The following is a 14,349-nucleotide window of genomic DNA, read 5'->3' as shown; positions in this document are numbered from 1 at the left end:
AAAAAATATCATCAATCACTGAGGACCTTTGGGTCATTTCTCTCTATCCCTTGGTCTGTTCAAGTGTCCTTCTCATTTTGCATCCGCCCTCTACAGCATACGCAGAGCAGCCCATTTCAGCCATTGGCTCTCTAGCACAGTGAGTGACACTATTCTGCCTCACTGCATGTGTACCTTTACCTAACAGGAAGTGCACTTTAGTGCTAGGATTGGTGAGCTAACACTTTTCTTTGTCATTTTATTTCCTTCCATTGGTTATCTTTTTATTTTTAATAGTCATCAATGTGTGTTTAACAATTTCTTCAGGTTACAACAGGTTCAAATACCAATAGTACTTTATCTTTGCACCAAGAAGAATAATAGTTTCTTGTGATGTGAAATAAAACTAAAAAGGACATACAACTTCCTGCTTTGAAACACCTGTCATGTTCTATTAAAATGATATGCAACGGATACTCTCTTTAATTACATTTTCAATGTGTGTTGTAAGTACATGCCTGCAGCAGTTAAGAGGCGGCATATTTTCTTTGACCTTCTTTTTTATTTCTGTCACATATGCTTGCATAAAAAACAAAAAAACATCAGCGCTATTTACCCTGGCTGTTGACTTTGTCAATTCTTATGTGGGTCTTTTCCAAAATCTGCAAGCAAGACTTTCTGGCTACTGCCCTCTAATTCAGTAAAATACTATTTATTGCCTCATCTCTATCTGTTATTGGTTTCCTTTTTAAATACCGATAAAATATAGCTCCAGTATACCTGGTAATTGTTTCTCCTCTCACATTCGAACCCATCCTGGTAATATGATATTTCCTTTTGCTTTTTGCAAAATAGTGCCAGCAAGATAATGAAACGAATAACATAGCATAAAGGGGCTAAACATTCAACTTCAATGCACTGTAGGAAAAACGAAGGGGCATATCAGCAACAACCGGCGATAATTATCGCAAAGCGCATTTAGCGCTAGGATAATTATCGCCTGCTAGCGTGAATTTTTATCGCTGAGATAGCGTGCTATTAGCAACGCTTATCTCAATAGCGATAAAAATTCTCATGCTAACAGGCTAACGTGAGATTATCGCTGGAAACCCAGCGATAATCTCACGTTACCTTGTTGATAGGGACAGGCAAACTTAGCCATGATATCCACCTTCCATAGGATATCATGGCTAAGTCAGAAAAATACCAGACGTAAAAAAGCAGCGTTAAACGCGGTTAGCGCTGCTTTTTTTTTCTCTAACAGGGTTAGCGACATTCTTGATAATAGGAGAAATGTCGCTAAGCTAATTATCAAGAATTTTACTCTGGAACGCCCCCTTTGCATCTCATTAGAGATGCAAGGGGAAGCGTAGAGTAAAAGGGTGCTAACATGCAAATTTGCATGTTAGCACCCTGTTGTTGATAGGGCGCTAGTTTTATCTCTCCTTTTCCAGAGATAAAGCCCTTGTTGATATGCCCCGAAGTGCTTTTTATGACAAAGGCGTGATATAACTTACGTAACAGCTTTCAAGTCAATTTAGATAATCAATATTTTGACTGATTTACTAACCAACGGAGAAAAGAGTCAACTTCGTAATGTGGCAATGGACATCTGCATCGGTGCATGTATCAGGCATATTTAGACAATTTAAAAAAGAAAACAGTAGCAAAATGAACATAGAAATTCGTGCCAATTGGACCACTAAACGTTTGAATGCCCAGCTGAGATAGTCGTTAGCTCAAATGCTAAAAGCTGAGTTAATTATCGAAAACATATTTTGATAAATATCATTTTATGTACGTTCCTGCAACATTTAAGATATGTATACCTTAAACACCATTTTTTGTGCAAAATATTTGATTCAAGTATTAAAATGCAATGCAATTTTAAAAGCTTAATTTACCTTAGGTGGAGGAATTACTTTGATGGGTCTTGCTTTAGTAAGAATTTTAAGGGTGTTATACAGCCTTTTCTGATCTTCACTGAGCAGCATAACAAGAGCTCCTTCCTTTCCAGTCTGCAGTGTAAGTAGGAAAGGCAAGAAACAAGAAAAAAACAAATTCTGAAATACTATAGATTTATAACTCAATCTAATTTGTGCAGCTTTGGAGTTTTGTTAAGTAACTTTGAGCACAATGAGCTTGCTTTATTGTCTTTTTTGTTAATAACTCTACTACACACATAAAACGCATCAATATTTAGTAGATTGCCCATTATCTTTGCAGTTTTCACAGTTCATTTCCTTTTTTTCTGCCCTGGAAACCATATTAAGGGGCATATTATCAAGAAAGGGCGTTAAAATTATCGCTGCTTTAGCGGCAGAAAACTGCAGCTAAAGTGGCGATAATGGGCTTGATAATATGCCGCAAAGAATTCCAATAGAAGCCCATGTTCTGGTGTCAACATGGGCTTCTATTGGAATTCTCTGCGGCATATTATCAAGCCCATTATCGCCTCTTTAGCGGCAGTTTTTTGCCACTAGAGCGGCGATAATGTTAACGGCGTGCTTGATAATATGCCCCCATGTACCATCAACTGGAGAAACATGCTTATCGCGCTAGTGTTAACAACGGTGCAATTTAAGGGCATATTATCAAGCACTGCATTAAAATTATCGCCGCTTTAGCGGCACGAAACTGCCGCTAAAGCGGTGATAATGGGCTTGATAATATGCCGCAGAGAATTCCAATAGAAGCCCATGTTCACACTAGAACATGGGCTTCTATGGGAATGCTCAAGGGCATATTATCAAGCCCATTATCGCCGCTTTAGCGGCAGTTTTCTGCTGCTAAAGCGGCAATAATTTTAACACCGTTTCTTGATAATATGCCCCTAAGCTGCTCCACTTTCAACAACATGGCAAGAACTGTTTAAAATGGCTCAACTGCTTGGTATAAGGCCCGGATTACGCGCTGGCCACTATTAGATGCTATATTTATTACACTGTAAACGTTCAACACTGAGGTGGTCGATATTGGGCTTTTGGAGAATAACACCTGGATTTTGATGCTTACCACATTCAAATCCATCTGCTCTGGTGTTTACCAGATATTTCCCCCATGGTGACTATTGGCTGTATTGTTGACAGGCTCTATCTATCTCAAAACTCATAAATCCAGTATGTGCAGTAACAGGAGATACCACATATATGGGAATGTATTGGCCGGCTCGTAACAGGGCCAAATACTATGGCACCAACTCGCTATTGTAATAGCTGTTAGTGCGCAATGTTTAGGGGCTTATGTTGGTATGCGCTGGCAGATATTTGTGCAGGAAGGAGCCAGTCAACATAACATAATCCATTCCATGAAATCATATCTGACAGGAAGTGAAATGCATTTTTGCAGAAGCTATTGCAGCGGGTGTGCTTTGGTGCACATTTGTTTCTCTTGCATTTGGTATGGCAGGATGCTCAATCTCTTGGCAGCCTTCTGTCATAACACATTTAAGAAAATGCATCACAGCAGTCTCAGTAAAAAGAAAGTGGAGACTTTTTATTTCTGTAGGAGAATTAAAGATGACTCAGAAGAGCCTAGTAGCCCCTCGCCAACGTAGCAATAAGGGCATCACAAGAATGATTTGATACTGCAGTCTGAGAGAAGGTGATTCCGGTAGCGTCTTCCCCAGCCCAGGTACCCACAAATAACTGCTCTGCACATGGAGTTTAGTATAACACGTCTTTATTCTTCTGCATGTAATAATGAACTCAAGATTTTAAACTTGAAATTCACTATTCTCTAACGCATTACTTCACAGTTCTATGAAGTCCATCAGGAGCCAAAAGATTTCCGTCAAAATTTATAATTATAACTTTTCAATTAGTCTTCAGTGCTCTGATCACACGTCCCGCCCATGTCTTCAGAAACTGAGGACAGGCAGTAGTAGAGTCCATGATCTGTGTTGTCAACATAGGATCAACAGCAGCCAGGAGGGCTCCAATTGTCCTTTCTGACCCGGTCTCTACATTGATATCAGTGCCTGACAAGTAATGAACCACATGTTGGAAATGCGAGGAATCTTAAAGGATAGACTTCACAGGACTTTGTCCTTTGCTGGCCATAATATGAAATGGCTCAGCATCGAAGGGAGCATCAGATTTCCGTTTTCTAGGCTGACGGACAAGCACTTGATCTATTCTAGTGAAGGTAATGTCCTTCGCATGTTGGCGCTTATCTGCATAGGCTATCATTTTTCTTTTACGATCCACATGTAAAAGGGTTTCTTCCTCAGTACTTGATCTTCTGTTGGTCCATTGAGGTAACTTGGTCATCAAGACTCTTTCAAACATCAAGGGTGCAGGGATTTCAACTGTGGTCGAGTGAGGAGTCCAACAGTAAGCTCGAAGAGTAGAATTTATGGTTTAAATGTTTTTATTAAGTTTACAAAGCAAAAGACAAACCCATATACCCACAACTGTCTTCCTATGGAGCACTAATGATACCTCTAAGTCCCGTGCCTTTAAAGGACAGCTCCCGCTGTATGCGCCCTGTTGTGAAGTAATACATATAGAATTTAACAGTAACATACCAAAAAAAAAGGAAAAAAGGGCAAATAAAAAAAGAAACTCAAACAAGGGTAGCCCCCCCCCCCTTGAATCTCAAGCTCCATCTCTCCGCCCCCTCCCTTGTACATGCTCCACGTCCACCACTCAAGCTGTGTGATTTCCCCACCTGGCCCCTCAACCTTCCGCTCGATTCACTTCTGTAAGTCGCAGCAACTGGAGATACCTGGGACATGTGACCTCTCGAAATTCAACAGCTAACATTGACAGAAAGGGTTGCCACAACTCCTCATATTTAGTTCCCTCCCCTGCCATGGTGAGTGCTAGCTTCTCCATCCCAAGGACATGCCACAAACGGTGTAACCAACACGTGAAAAGTGGGGAATTGGGCGTGCGCCAGTGCATAAGTATGTTTTGTGTCGCAGAACACAGTGCAATAGCTATCTGCCTTCCCCTACGAGATTTTAATGGATAGGTCAAGGGATTGGGGAGCCCCAGCAGGACATAGACCGGGAAACATGGTATCTCAGTCTCAAAGTGTTTATCCACCTCATCCAGCACCTGAGTCCAGTATGGTTGAACGTGTACGCACTCCCACAGTAGATGTACTAGATTGCCCACTTGGCCACAACCCCTCCAACATGTCGCTTCTCGAGTGTGATCCATTGTGTGCTAGCGTTCTGGGGTGTAGTACCAGTATGTCACAATCTTCGTGAGTGTCTCTGTAAGTCCCATATGGTATGCTGAATGCCTGGCCCTGTAATATATTCTTCCCATTCTTTATGGTTGAGTGTTCTGCCCAGTTCACGCTCCCACCGTTCTCTACTGGGGTTGTGATTATATGTGTGTAAAATCTGCAGTCTTTTGTAAAGGTCAGAAATACGTTTTTGATCTGATGTGCGAGTGAGAAGTCATCTTTCGTAAGGGGAAAAGCGTCTATCAGCCACGGAGTGGACCTGTGGCTGGAGTGCCCAGTGCCTCACCTGAAGATATCGGAGTCTCTCTGACTCCGGGAACCCAAATTCCTGCTTCAACTGGGCGAACGAGTGGACCCCGTCAGCGCCATAAATGTGGTAGAGAAATCGGCAGCCCGCCGATCTCCATCCTGCAAAAGCCGCTTTATCCATCCCAGGAGTAAAATCAGGGTTATCAGCCAGTGGGGTGAGCGGGGACGGAAAGGTTGTGAGTTTGTGTTTGACATTAGTGGCATCCCACACTTCTAAGGGGACTCGTGTAATATATGAAGCGTATAAATTAGGGGGCCTGTCACTGCCAGAGTTTGTACGTACAGGGACTCAGGGCAGAGCTCTGTGGCACACCTTGTCCAATAGACTGGACACGTGAAAGGAAGGGTGGAGCAGACACCTGAAAAGTTCTTTCAGAGAGGAAAGATCTAAACCATTCCAAGGCAGAACCACCTATTCCTGCCTCCACCAGACAATTTAAAAGGATCTGGTTGGATACAGTGTCGAACCCGGCACTGAGATCTAACAGGATCAGTGCTGCGGTGTTACCCCCATCTACAACGGTCCGCAGATGTTCGGTCACAGCAAGGAGCGCTGTCACTGTACTGTGCCCTGGGCGGAAAACGTTCTGCATGGGATCCAGGATGCCGTTGGTATTTAAAAATGCTGTAAGGATGGTGTTAATGTGTGCCTCAGCGATTTTAGCTGCCCAAGGTAAAAGAGAGATTGGGCGGAAATCTTCTAATTTTGCTGGATCCAGTGATGGCTTTTTGAGAAGGGGAACTACCATTGCCTGTTTCCATTGCCTCGGAACAGTTACTATGGAGAAATAAGTATTAATCGACTGGCACAGAGGTGCCGAGACCACAGACAGAGATTTTAAAAACTGGTCCGGCCTGAGAGGGTCTGCAGGGGAGCCAGATTTGATTTTGCTGCAGAGCAGACGGAGCTCATCCTGATGAACATAAGGAAAAACCGTAAAAGTATGAATGGTAGGGGGCCTGGATACAGGGCTGAGACAGACAGGGGCCAGAGGAAAGGACTTATATATAGTTTCCACCTTCTTTACAAAAAAGGTGGCAAGGTCCTCACAGTGCTGCTTAGACATGATCACAGAGGCCATAGGGGTTTTCCTGAGTTTAAAATCATTAAGGGGCAGATTTATAAGCCCTGTGCGTCACTTTTGCGCTGCCGTTGCGTCACTTTTGTGACGCAGCGGCGGCGCAAAGCCAGCGCCATGCTGCGGCAGATTCACAACGTGACGCATCTAGGGAGATGCGTCACGTTGTAAAGCTTGCGCCACATGTGGGCTTACCTTCACAGGGGGGGGCGTTCCGGCGCAGGAACGCCTCCGAAAAGTGGCTGAGTGAAATCTACAAGATTTCACTCAGTCACTTTTCCGGCCATGCTGCATCAAATCCCTGCGCCTGCTTGAAGCAGGCGTAAGGATTGACGCAGCATTGTACCGATAGGGCACCCCCGAGCCTTGCTGGAGCTGCGTCGCGCTTGCGACGCAACTCCAGCAATGCGTCGCTCTTCCGCCATCAGATGCGTCATGCATCTGTTTATCCTTGCGCCACGATGCGCTGCATTGTAAATGCGGCGCATCTATTGTGGCGCAAGGGTAAATTTGGGTGACACATCTTCCCTGGCGCACCCATGCTGATTTGCAGGGATGCGCCAGGGAACATAAATCTGCCCCTAAGTATTTTAAAAATGCACTTGGTTGGATTGCTACTAGACTGAATTTGCTTAGCAAAGTAAGCAGCATGCTCAGCCTGTATGTACTGATGATACCTTTTGATGGCAGTCTGATAGCATATTTTAGCGGGTAGATCATAATCCCTTCTCCACGCCCGCTCCAGTTTTCTACTTGCTTTACGCATAGCATCAAGTCTGTCGGAAAACAAAGGGTTGGCATGGGAGGTGCGGCACTTAGACCAATTAGCCAGAATAAGAGAGTACAGTACTTGGAGAATCCAGTCGCAAAAGATTTTTATATGCCGCATCTGGATCCGTAGGTAACTTGGGCAATTCTAGAGCAAGAAGAGCGTAAAATTCTCGAGGTTCAATTTACGCCACGGGCGCCTAAATGAGGATTTCTGAGCCCCTTCATTCGGGTGTATTGGAGCCGAGAGGGACACCGAAATCAGAAAGTGGTCAGACCAACAGACCGCACTAGGTGGACTAACAATAAGGGATGGAATGTTAGAAAAAACAGGGTCTAGTAAGTGGCCTGCAGCATGGGTGGGACCGGAGACTAGTTGATTTAATTGACATGCTGCAAGGTCTGCGAGGAAGCTGCTGATTTCTATCTCTGTAGGATCATCAAAATGTAAATTCAGGTCCCCAAAACCAAGTGAAGTTAGCAGATCTCATTTCCATAGCACTGATGACCTCAATAAGTGCAGATTTAAACTCCTTGGAAGGTCCAGGAGGGCGATAAACCAGCAGCCCTGATATAGTGTAATTAGCACTAAAGGAAATCGCAAAGCTGAGCTGGGGGTCCAGACTCTAGGCGACCTCTACCGCGATGGCATACTCCTGACAAACAACACACTAGTGGAGAAGGAGGGGATACTGCGGGGCTTTTTTCTCAGTCACACATCCTGGACACGCACAATGCAACAACACTGGGGAGTTGCCACACAGGAACTGCAAACACATATCCTAATGCAATATAAACAAGTCATGGGAGTGGGGTAACTTCTTACTAGATGGTTTGCTGAGGCATTTCACACACAGACAGCAATAGATCTGGCTCCCCTGCACACTCACTGGGAAACAGATTTAACCCATCCGTGTATATCCAAAGAGTGATACACAATGTTTGCAAGCCCTACAGTCATCCCCTGTACCGCAAGGTTCTGGCCGATCCCGTATTACATACTACACAGGGCGTATATCACACCTGCCAGAATTAATCAGTACTTTCACAGAGAAGATGCTAGTTGTCCGTGATATAACCTTTGTGAGGCTGATATTCTACACATGCTATGGTTGTGTCCCCTGTTACATTAATAATGGGAGTGAGTAACACAATAATTGCCCGAGTGCACTGACAGAACACTCCCAAACACAAGGGAGATCTGTAAACTGGGCATGTTCACAAGGGACAAAAAGCAAAAAGCTAACTTCAGATTTCTGGACTGGTGGTGGCTAAGTGGCGCATCACACAACGTTGGAAATCCAGCAAACTCCCATCGCTACAGGCCTGGTCCCGCTCTATACTTAACTGGGCTAGGGCGGAAGGAATATCTCTCCGTAGAGAAGACACTCTAGGCTTGCGTAAATATCCTATATCCTCCAACTGGGAGGCAATACTGATGGCACTACAATTGGCATTGTGCCCTGAAGGGAATAATGATGATGGTGACGTAGTGAAACATACAAGCAAAAAAACACACCAATACATACCAGGGTTCCCATGGCTTAGTAGTCTTTGAACATATACAGTATGGTACGATGAGTAGAGCATCCTGGAGAAATAAGATAACTGTTAATATCACGCAATGTCTGGAAACTGCATGGAGCCATGGTGAACTCCCTTCTCCACCCTGTTGTTGGTTATAACTTTGTTGTTAACTCTGGATTATAAAGAATGATCTATGATTTTATGATGTAAGGCAAATCTCTACTGATTCCTGAGACACTGGTGGCTCCATGTATCGCAAGTGAGTTGTAAGATGCTAGTAAGTCTTACGTGACAATCTCATTGTCACTGTATTGACTCATCTCAAACGTTGGGCATCCCCACATAAACAGTTTATAAATGTGATGTAATGTCAGCATTATAGTGTATTCACACAAAGGGATCGACTGCTTGAGCAGAAAATGCTAACTTTAACAAATGTCTATAAAATCTCAACTTTTTGTAAACCCCTGTACTGCATCAATGCCAAATAACAAGATGATAATATCATATGTAAAATTGCCAATGCAAAAAAATCAAACAAAAAAAAATGCTCATAGGTGGGCTGCTAATCTTATCAATATTAAGGTATCCCTAGATGTTGCAGTAGGGTTTGTACTGCAACATTGTCTGTTGCACAGCAGAAACAAACATTAAAGCTTTTAGTAAAAGAGGGCTCCAGGAGGAGTGACATAGATGTGTGTAAGATAACCTGCATCATTTAAATAAATCAAGATATGGTGGGCATATTCAGCCTTACCTGCAGAGAAATAAAAAGTGTTTATATATTAGGAGTTGGGCTGTGAAGGATAGGCTGCGGCAGGTTCCATCCTTTATACGATGGAAGCTAGCTAGATAGACAGGGTCAGATATAGTTAAGTGTCCATTTTGTCAAAGTGTACCATTTACCTTTCTGCACTTACTCATAGCCTGCTCATATTTTGATATTTTTAACCTTTTGCACACAGTGGTGATCCCAACAATCTCCACCGCCCTCTCCTCAATCCGCCAGCTCCCCAGAGTCTGCTCTCTACATCTAGCCGAAGAAAAAACAGCACGAATCTCTGATTAAGGACGGCTCTGGAAACACTTCCCCACCTTTCCTAAAGGGAGCTCGCCCCCGTCCTAGCTAGACACTATGCCTTCCGCCACGCCAGCCCATACCATCGCCTTTTCTGCGAAGCACTTAAAACCAAACGGCCCGAACTCCTTCTTGATCAGTTTCCCGCCTAACCTCTCACCTAAAGCAAAAAAAAACTTTAAGCAAAAACTGATCAGACAAGATCCTGAATCACTGTTTGCGGAGATCTACCACTGCTCCTCCAAAGACAGGTAAAAATGGACCTCATTATTCTTCACCGAAAGACCTCATCACGTAATCTCTAACTCCCAACCACCTCCCCAAACCCACATGCAATAAAACACCGACACCCCAACACGACCCCCGCCATCCCTGCAATCACGGCCCCACCCAGAACCCACACGATCAACACAACCACAAAAAAGAAACCCAACAACGTGAGACTCCCCTCCCAGGTCTAACATACCTGCCCAGAACACCCACACGGCCCCCGTGAGAAAAAACCCAAAACAGAGACAACCACCACCAACTGCATGCTCATAAACTGCAGAATAGCCACCAAGCACCCAACAGAGCTAGCAGAATCCATCCTCACTCACGACATAGACATAGCAATCATCACCGAAACCTGGCTAAATGACTCCTCCCTACCTCTTCTGGATACTCTTGTCCCCCCAGGCTTTACTATCACCAACAAAGATAGAAAAGACCAAAGAGGAGGAGGCATAGCAATCATCCACCAAACAATATTTCCTTGACGGAAACAGACTCCTTCAACTACAACACCTTTGAATGCCTAACCGTCAACATTAACACTAGCAATAACAAAACACTAATCTGCCACCTTATCTACCACCCCCCAGGCAACACCACCACACTCACTAAACACCTGTCTGACCTGATTGTCCACTGCTCTCTCCGAGATGCAAACTATTTATTTCTGGGCGACCTCAACCTACACTGGAATGAAGAAAACAACCTGCTAATCCATTGCCTGAACGAGCTGCTACACAACAACAACGTTACCCAACACTGCATGGAGGAAACTCACAACAAAGGAGCAATCCTAGATGCCATTATCGCCAAACGCGACACAATCCCTATAAACCACACCCAGCCCGAGGACTGGTCAGATCACCAACATATACATGGAACCCCTCACCACCATTCTTAAAAATGCCAAAATCCCTTTCCACCTATATGCAGATGACTCCCAAAAATCTAGAAACCTCCTCCTTAGATGACATCCACAGACTAAATGACACTCTAAAAGAAATCCAACATTGCCTGTCTCTAAATCACTTAAAACTCAATCAAGACAAAACCGAGATCCTCCTCATCTCCAACAAAGAAGAGAACCCTCAAATTGCTGAATGGCTAAAAGCGATGGATGCTCTCAACGGCAATCTCACACTGGCAAACTCCGTAAAATCACTAGGAATCACCCTAGACCCAAAAGTCGACATGGCCAAACACATTAAAAACTCCACCAAGAGTGCCTTCCTCAATCTGAAGATACTCAACAAAATTAAACCATTCATCCCTACCAAAGATCTCAAACAAGCCACCCAATCACTGGTACTATCAAGACTTGACTATGGGAATGCAACCCTCACTGGTACAACAAAATCCCGCCTAGCTCGCCTCCAAATAACACTCAACGCAGCAACCAGAATGATCACTGGAAGTAAGAAATACGATCACATTTCACCAGCACTCAGAGAACTAAAATGGCTCCCAGTCGAACTGCGTGCCAGCTTTAGAACTGCCTTCCTCATGCACAAAGCCCTACACACAGAAAAACCCGACTACCTGGCCGCCAAACTCAAGAGGGCTGGTCAGACTAGAAACCTCAGGAGCTCAAATACCCTACTTCTCATCCCTATATAAACACGCAAACAAAGAACCTTCGCCGGAAAGGCGCCCAAAATCTGGAACTCAATCCCAGCAGATATCAGAACTATCTCGTACTTCACATAATTAAAAAAAAAACTAAAAGTCCTTTGGCCTCAACCGCTCCCTCCCTAAGGGATAGCTGCCGCCTTAACGCTAATCCCTTCTTGCCGATGCTCCCTGACATTGTATCACAAAGACCTACCTCCTACCTGCTCTCTGACCACCTCTGTGCCCCCCCTAAAGGTTCATCCCAAGACAAAGTGCTCTAATCGAGGTTATCTCAGGTCACACGTACTATCTCAATACTGCACAGCACACTTGGACTTCCCAATCCTATATGTATAACACTGTATTCTGACCACCTCCTGTCCCCCCCCTTAAAGGTTCATCCCAAGACAAAGTGCACCAATTGAGGTTATCTCAGGACTCAAGTACGACCTCAATACTGCACTGCACACTTGGACCTCAGAACCTATATGTATGACATTGCTCCATTATATGACTCTTGCGAAAAACTGTTGTGGTTCAACCCAAGACAACGTGCACTAATCGAGGCTATCTCAGGACTCACGAACTACCTCAATACTGCACAGCACACTTGGCATTCCGAACCAATATGTATAACAAGATAACAGGCTCTATTATATGACTGTTGTGAAAAACTGCTGTAAAGCGCTCCGATAACCCTTGGTCCGGCCAGCGCTATATAAAACTCCTTAAATAAATAAATAAATGATACTAGTAGAAGAAAATTGCTGTTACCGGCTTTTAGAATGACACTGGTCCTCCATACAAATGATTTAATTATATTAATTCTAAGATGTGACAATAATATCATTGTGCTATGCAATAGGGAAATTCCTGTCTGTTGTTTATGAACAGTCAATTGAGCAGAGTGGACTGCCGCATTAGTGATAGGGAAGGGGTACCCTGAGGGCCCCAAGTTTCAATTGCTCTTCTGCACAAATACAAGTAATGTATGTCGCTCTGTCAAAGTTTTAGCCTGAATAGAAAGAGAGGGTATTTTGTATAAAGTGAATACCTAACTTGCCTGATAGCACTCTGTATAATCATCAGCGTAACTTACACTACCGTCGCTCTATTTTGCAAAAAAGAAATTGCCTTTTGCACATTGATAATTGTTTACCCTCTATGTACAATCCTAATCCCCATCTTTCCCAATCCGGTATGGTATAAAAATAATTGTATAATTGTATTTTGTATTACCGTAACTTTGTTACTTGTTTACCCAATGCCTATTTTGCCCAATCGTACAAGGCTTAAAAATAACTGTTTTGCAATACTGTCACTATTTTGTACACAAGTAAATTGCATTTCGCATGAAGCCACTGTTTATCATTAGAAATAAGATTAATGCAATATCTTTGTGAAATTGGGTCTGACATATGGTGTTCCAGCTTTGACGGGAAGCAGAAGAGATTTTAGTGTTTTAAATATTGATCAGATAGAAGGTAAAAATTAAATTAGCACATGTTGAATATCTTTCATGGGGGTCGGTAGGGTTCACTAGTGGTATATGTTTTTAGTGTAAATGTATATGTTTTAGGATGACTAGAAGTTTGTTTTAAGTGGTATGTTTATTTTGTGTTATGTGTGTAAACAAATTGCCTTCTTTGGCACGATATATAACTGTTAATAAAAATCCAATCAAATCAGTGGAGCAAGGCAGGAGGCGGTGTCCGAAGAGTAGGCATGGGCACCTGAGAGCTGCTGAGCGAAGTCACGGTGAAAATATCTGCGTTCAGGCTTAGTCTCTTTTTTTAGAAGTCACAAATCCCGAGCAGAACAAAGCTACAGGTTGTAACCAATGAGGGCTTCACATGGCCAGATACCCCTTCTGCAAGAAATCAATCAACAGCATTTGCTGCAGCAGAGAAGAACAAAGCTGGAGCTACGCAGAGTCAGGCTGGCCACCTAAGCACCTTGGGCAGATCGGTGAGCATGTAGGTCCTGGTCTCCTTCCTGTTCTCAGGGCACGTTTTGGCAAAAGTTTTGTTATTTTTCTAAATTTCAAGTTTTGATTTAGGCAGATTGGGTATCTTTAGCACCACTTACAAAGGTCCAGTAATGGGTGGACACCACTTGGAGGGCAGATGTCACTTCAGGTAGAGTCCATGTGAAGAGTTCAAGCTCATGTCCCTCTAGCTCAGAACAGGAGGCCAGCCAATTAGCCCTTGGAGTCACTCTGGAAGTCCTGGGTCAAGCAGTAAAACAGTGTTCCAGCAGCAGGGCAGTCCTCTGATGGTTCAAGGCCAGCTCCCAGAAGTATGAGGGTAGACCTCTGAAGTGCAGCTCAGGCCTTCTGAGTGCCCTCTGCAGGTCCAGGAGTGAACTGAAGTGTAGGTCTAAGGGTCCTATTTTAATACCTGGTGCCAGCTTTAAAGTGAAAGAAACATCTTGAGTTTTGACCCCACAAATGATTCTGGAATGTCCTTCCTGCCTGGCCTAGTCACAGGATGTTTGAGTGACAAAGAGTTAGTGTGAAGTCCTTTG

The 14,349-nt window shown here is 43.7% G+C and overlaps 1 protein-coding gene across 1 annotated transcript in view; it reads right to left on the bottom strand.

The window, feature by feature from the left end:
• The window catches only part of LOC146864181 (sodium channel protein type 2 subunit alpha-like), an 869,020-nt gene that overhangs the window by 312,509 nt on the left and 542,162 nt on the right, over positions 1-14,349 (bottom strand). Inside the window, exon 15 of the mRNA XM_085638959.1 lies at positions 1,884-1,997. Coding sequence (XP_085495085.1) covers positions 1,884-1,997 — 114 coding nt within the window. The remainder of the gene's footprint in view (positions 1-1,883; positions 1,998-14,349) is intronic.

This window comes from Triturus cristatus, chromosome 2_1, assembly GCF_964204655.1.
Source record: "Triturus cristatus chromosome 2_1, aTriCri1.1, whole genome shotgun sequence".
NCBI lineage: Eukaryota > Metazoa > Chordata > Amphibia > Caudata > Salamandridae > Triturus > Triturus cristatus.
Note: the sequence above shows the minus strand (reverse complement) of the source record. Positions and strands in the feature narration are given on the sequence as shown.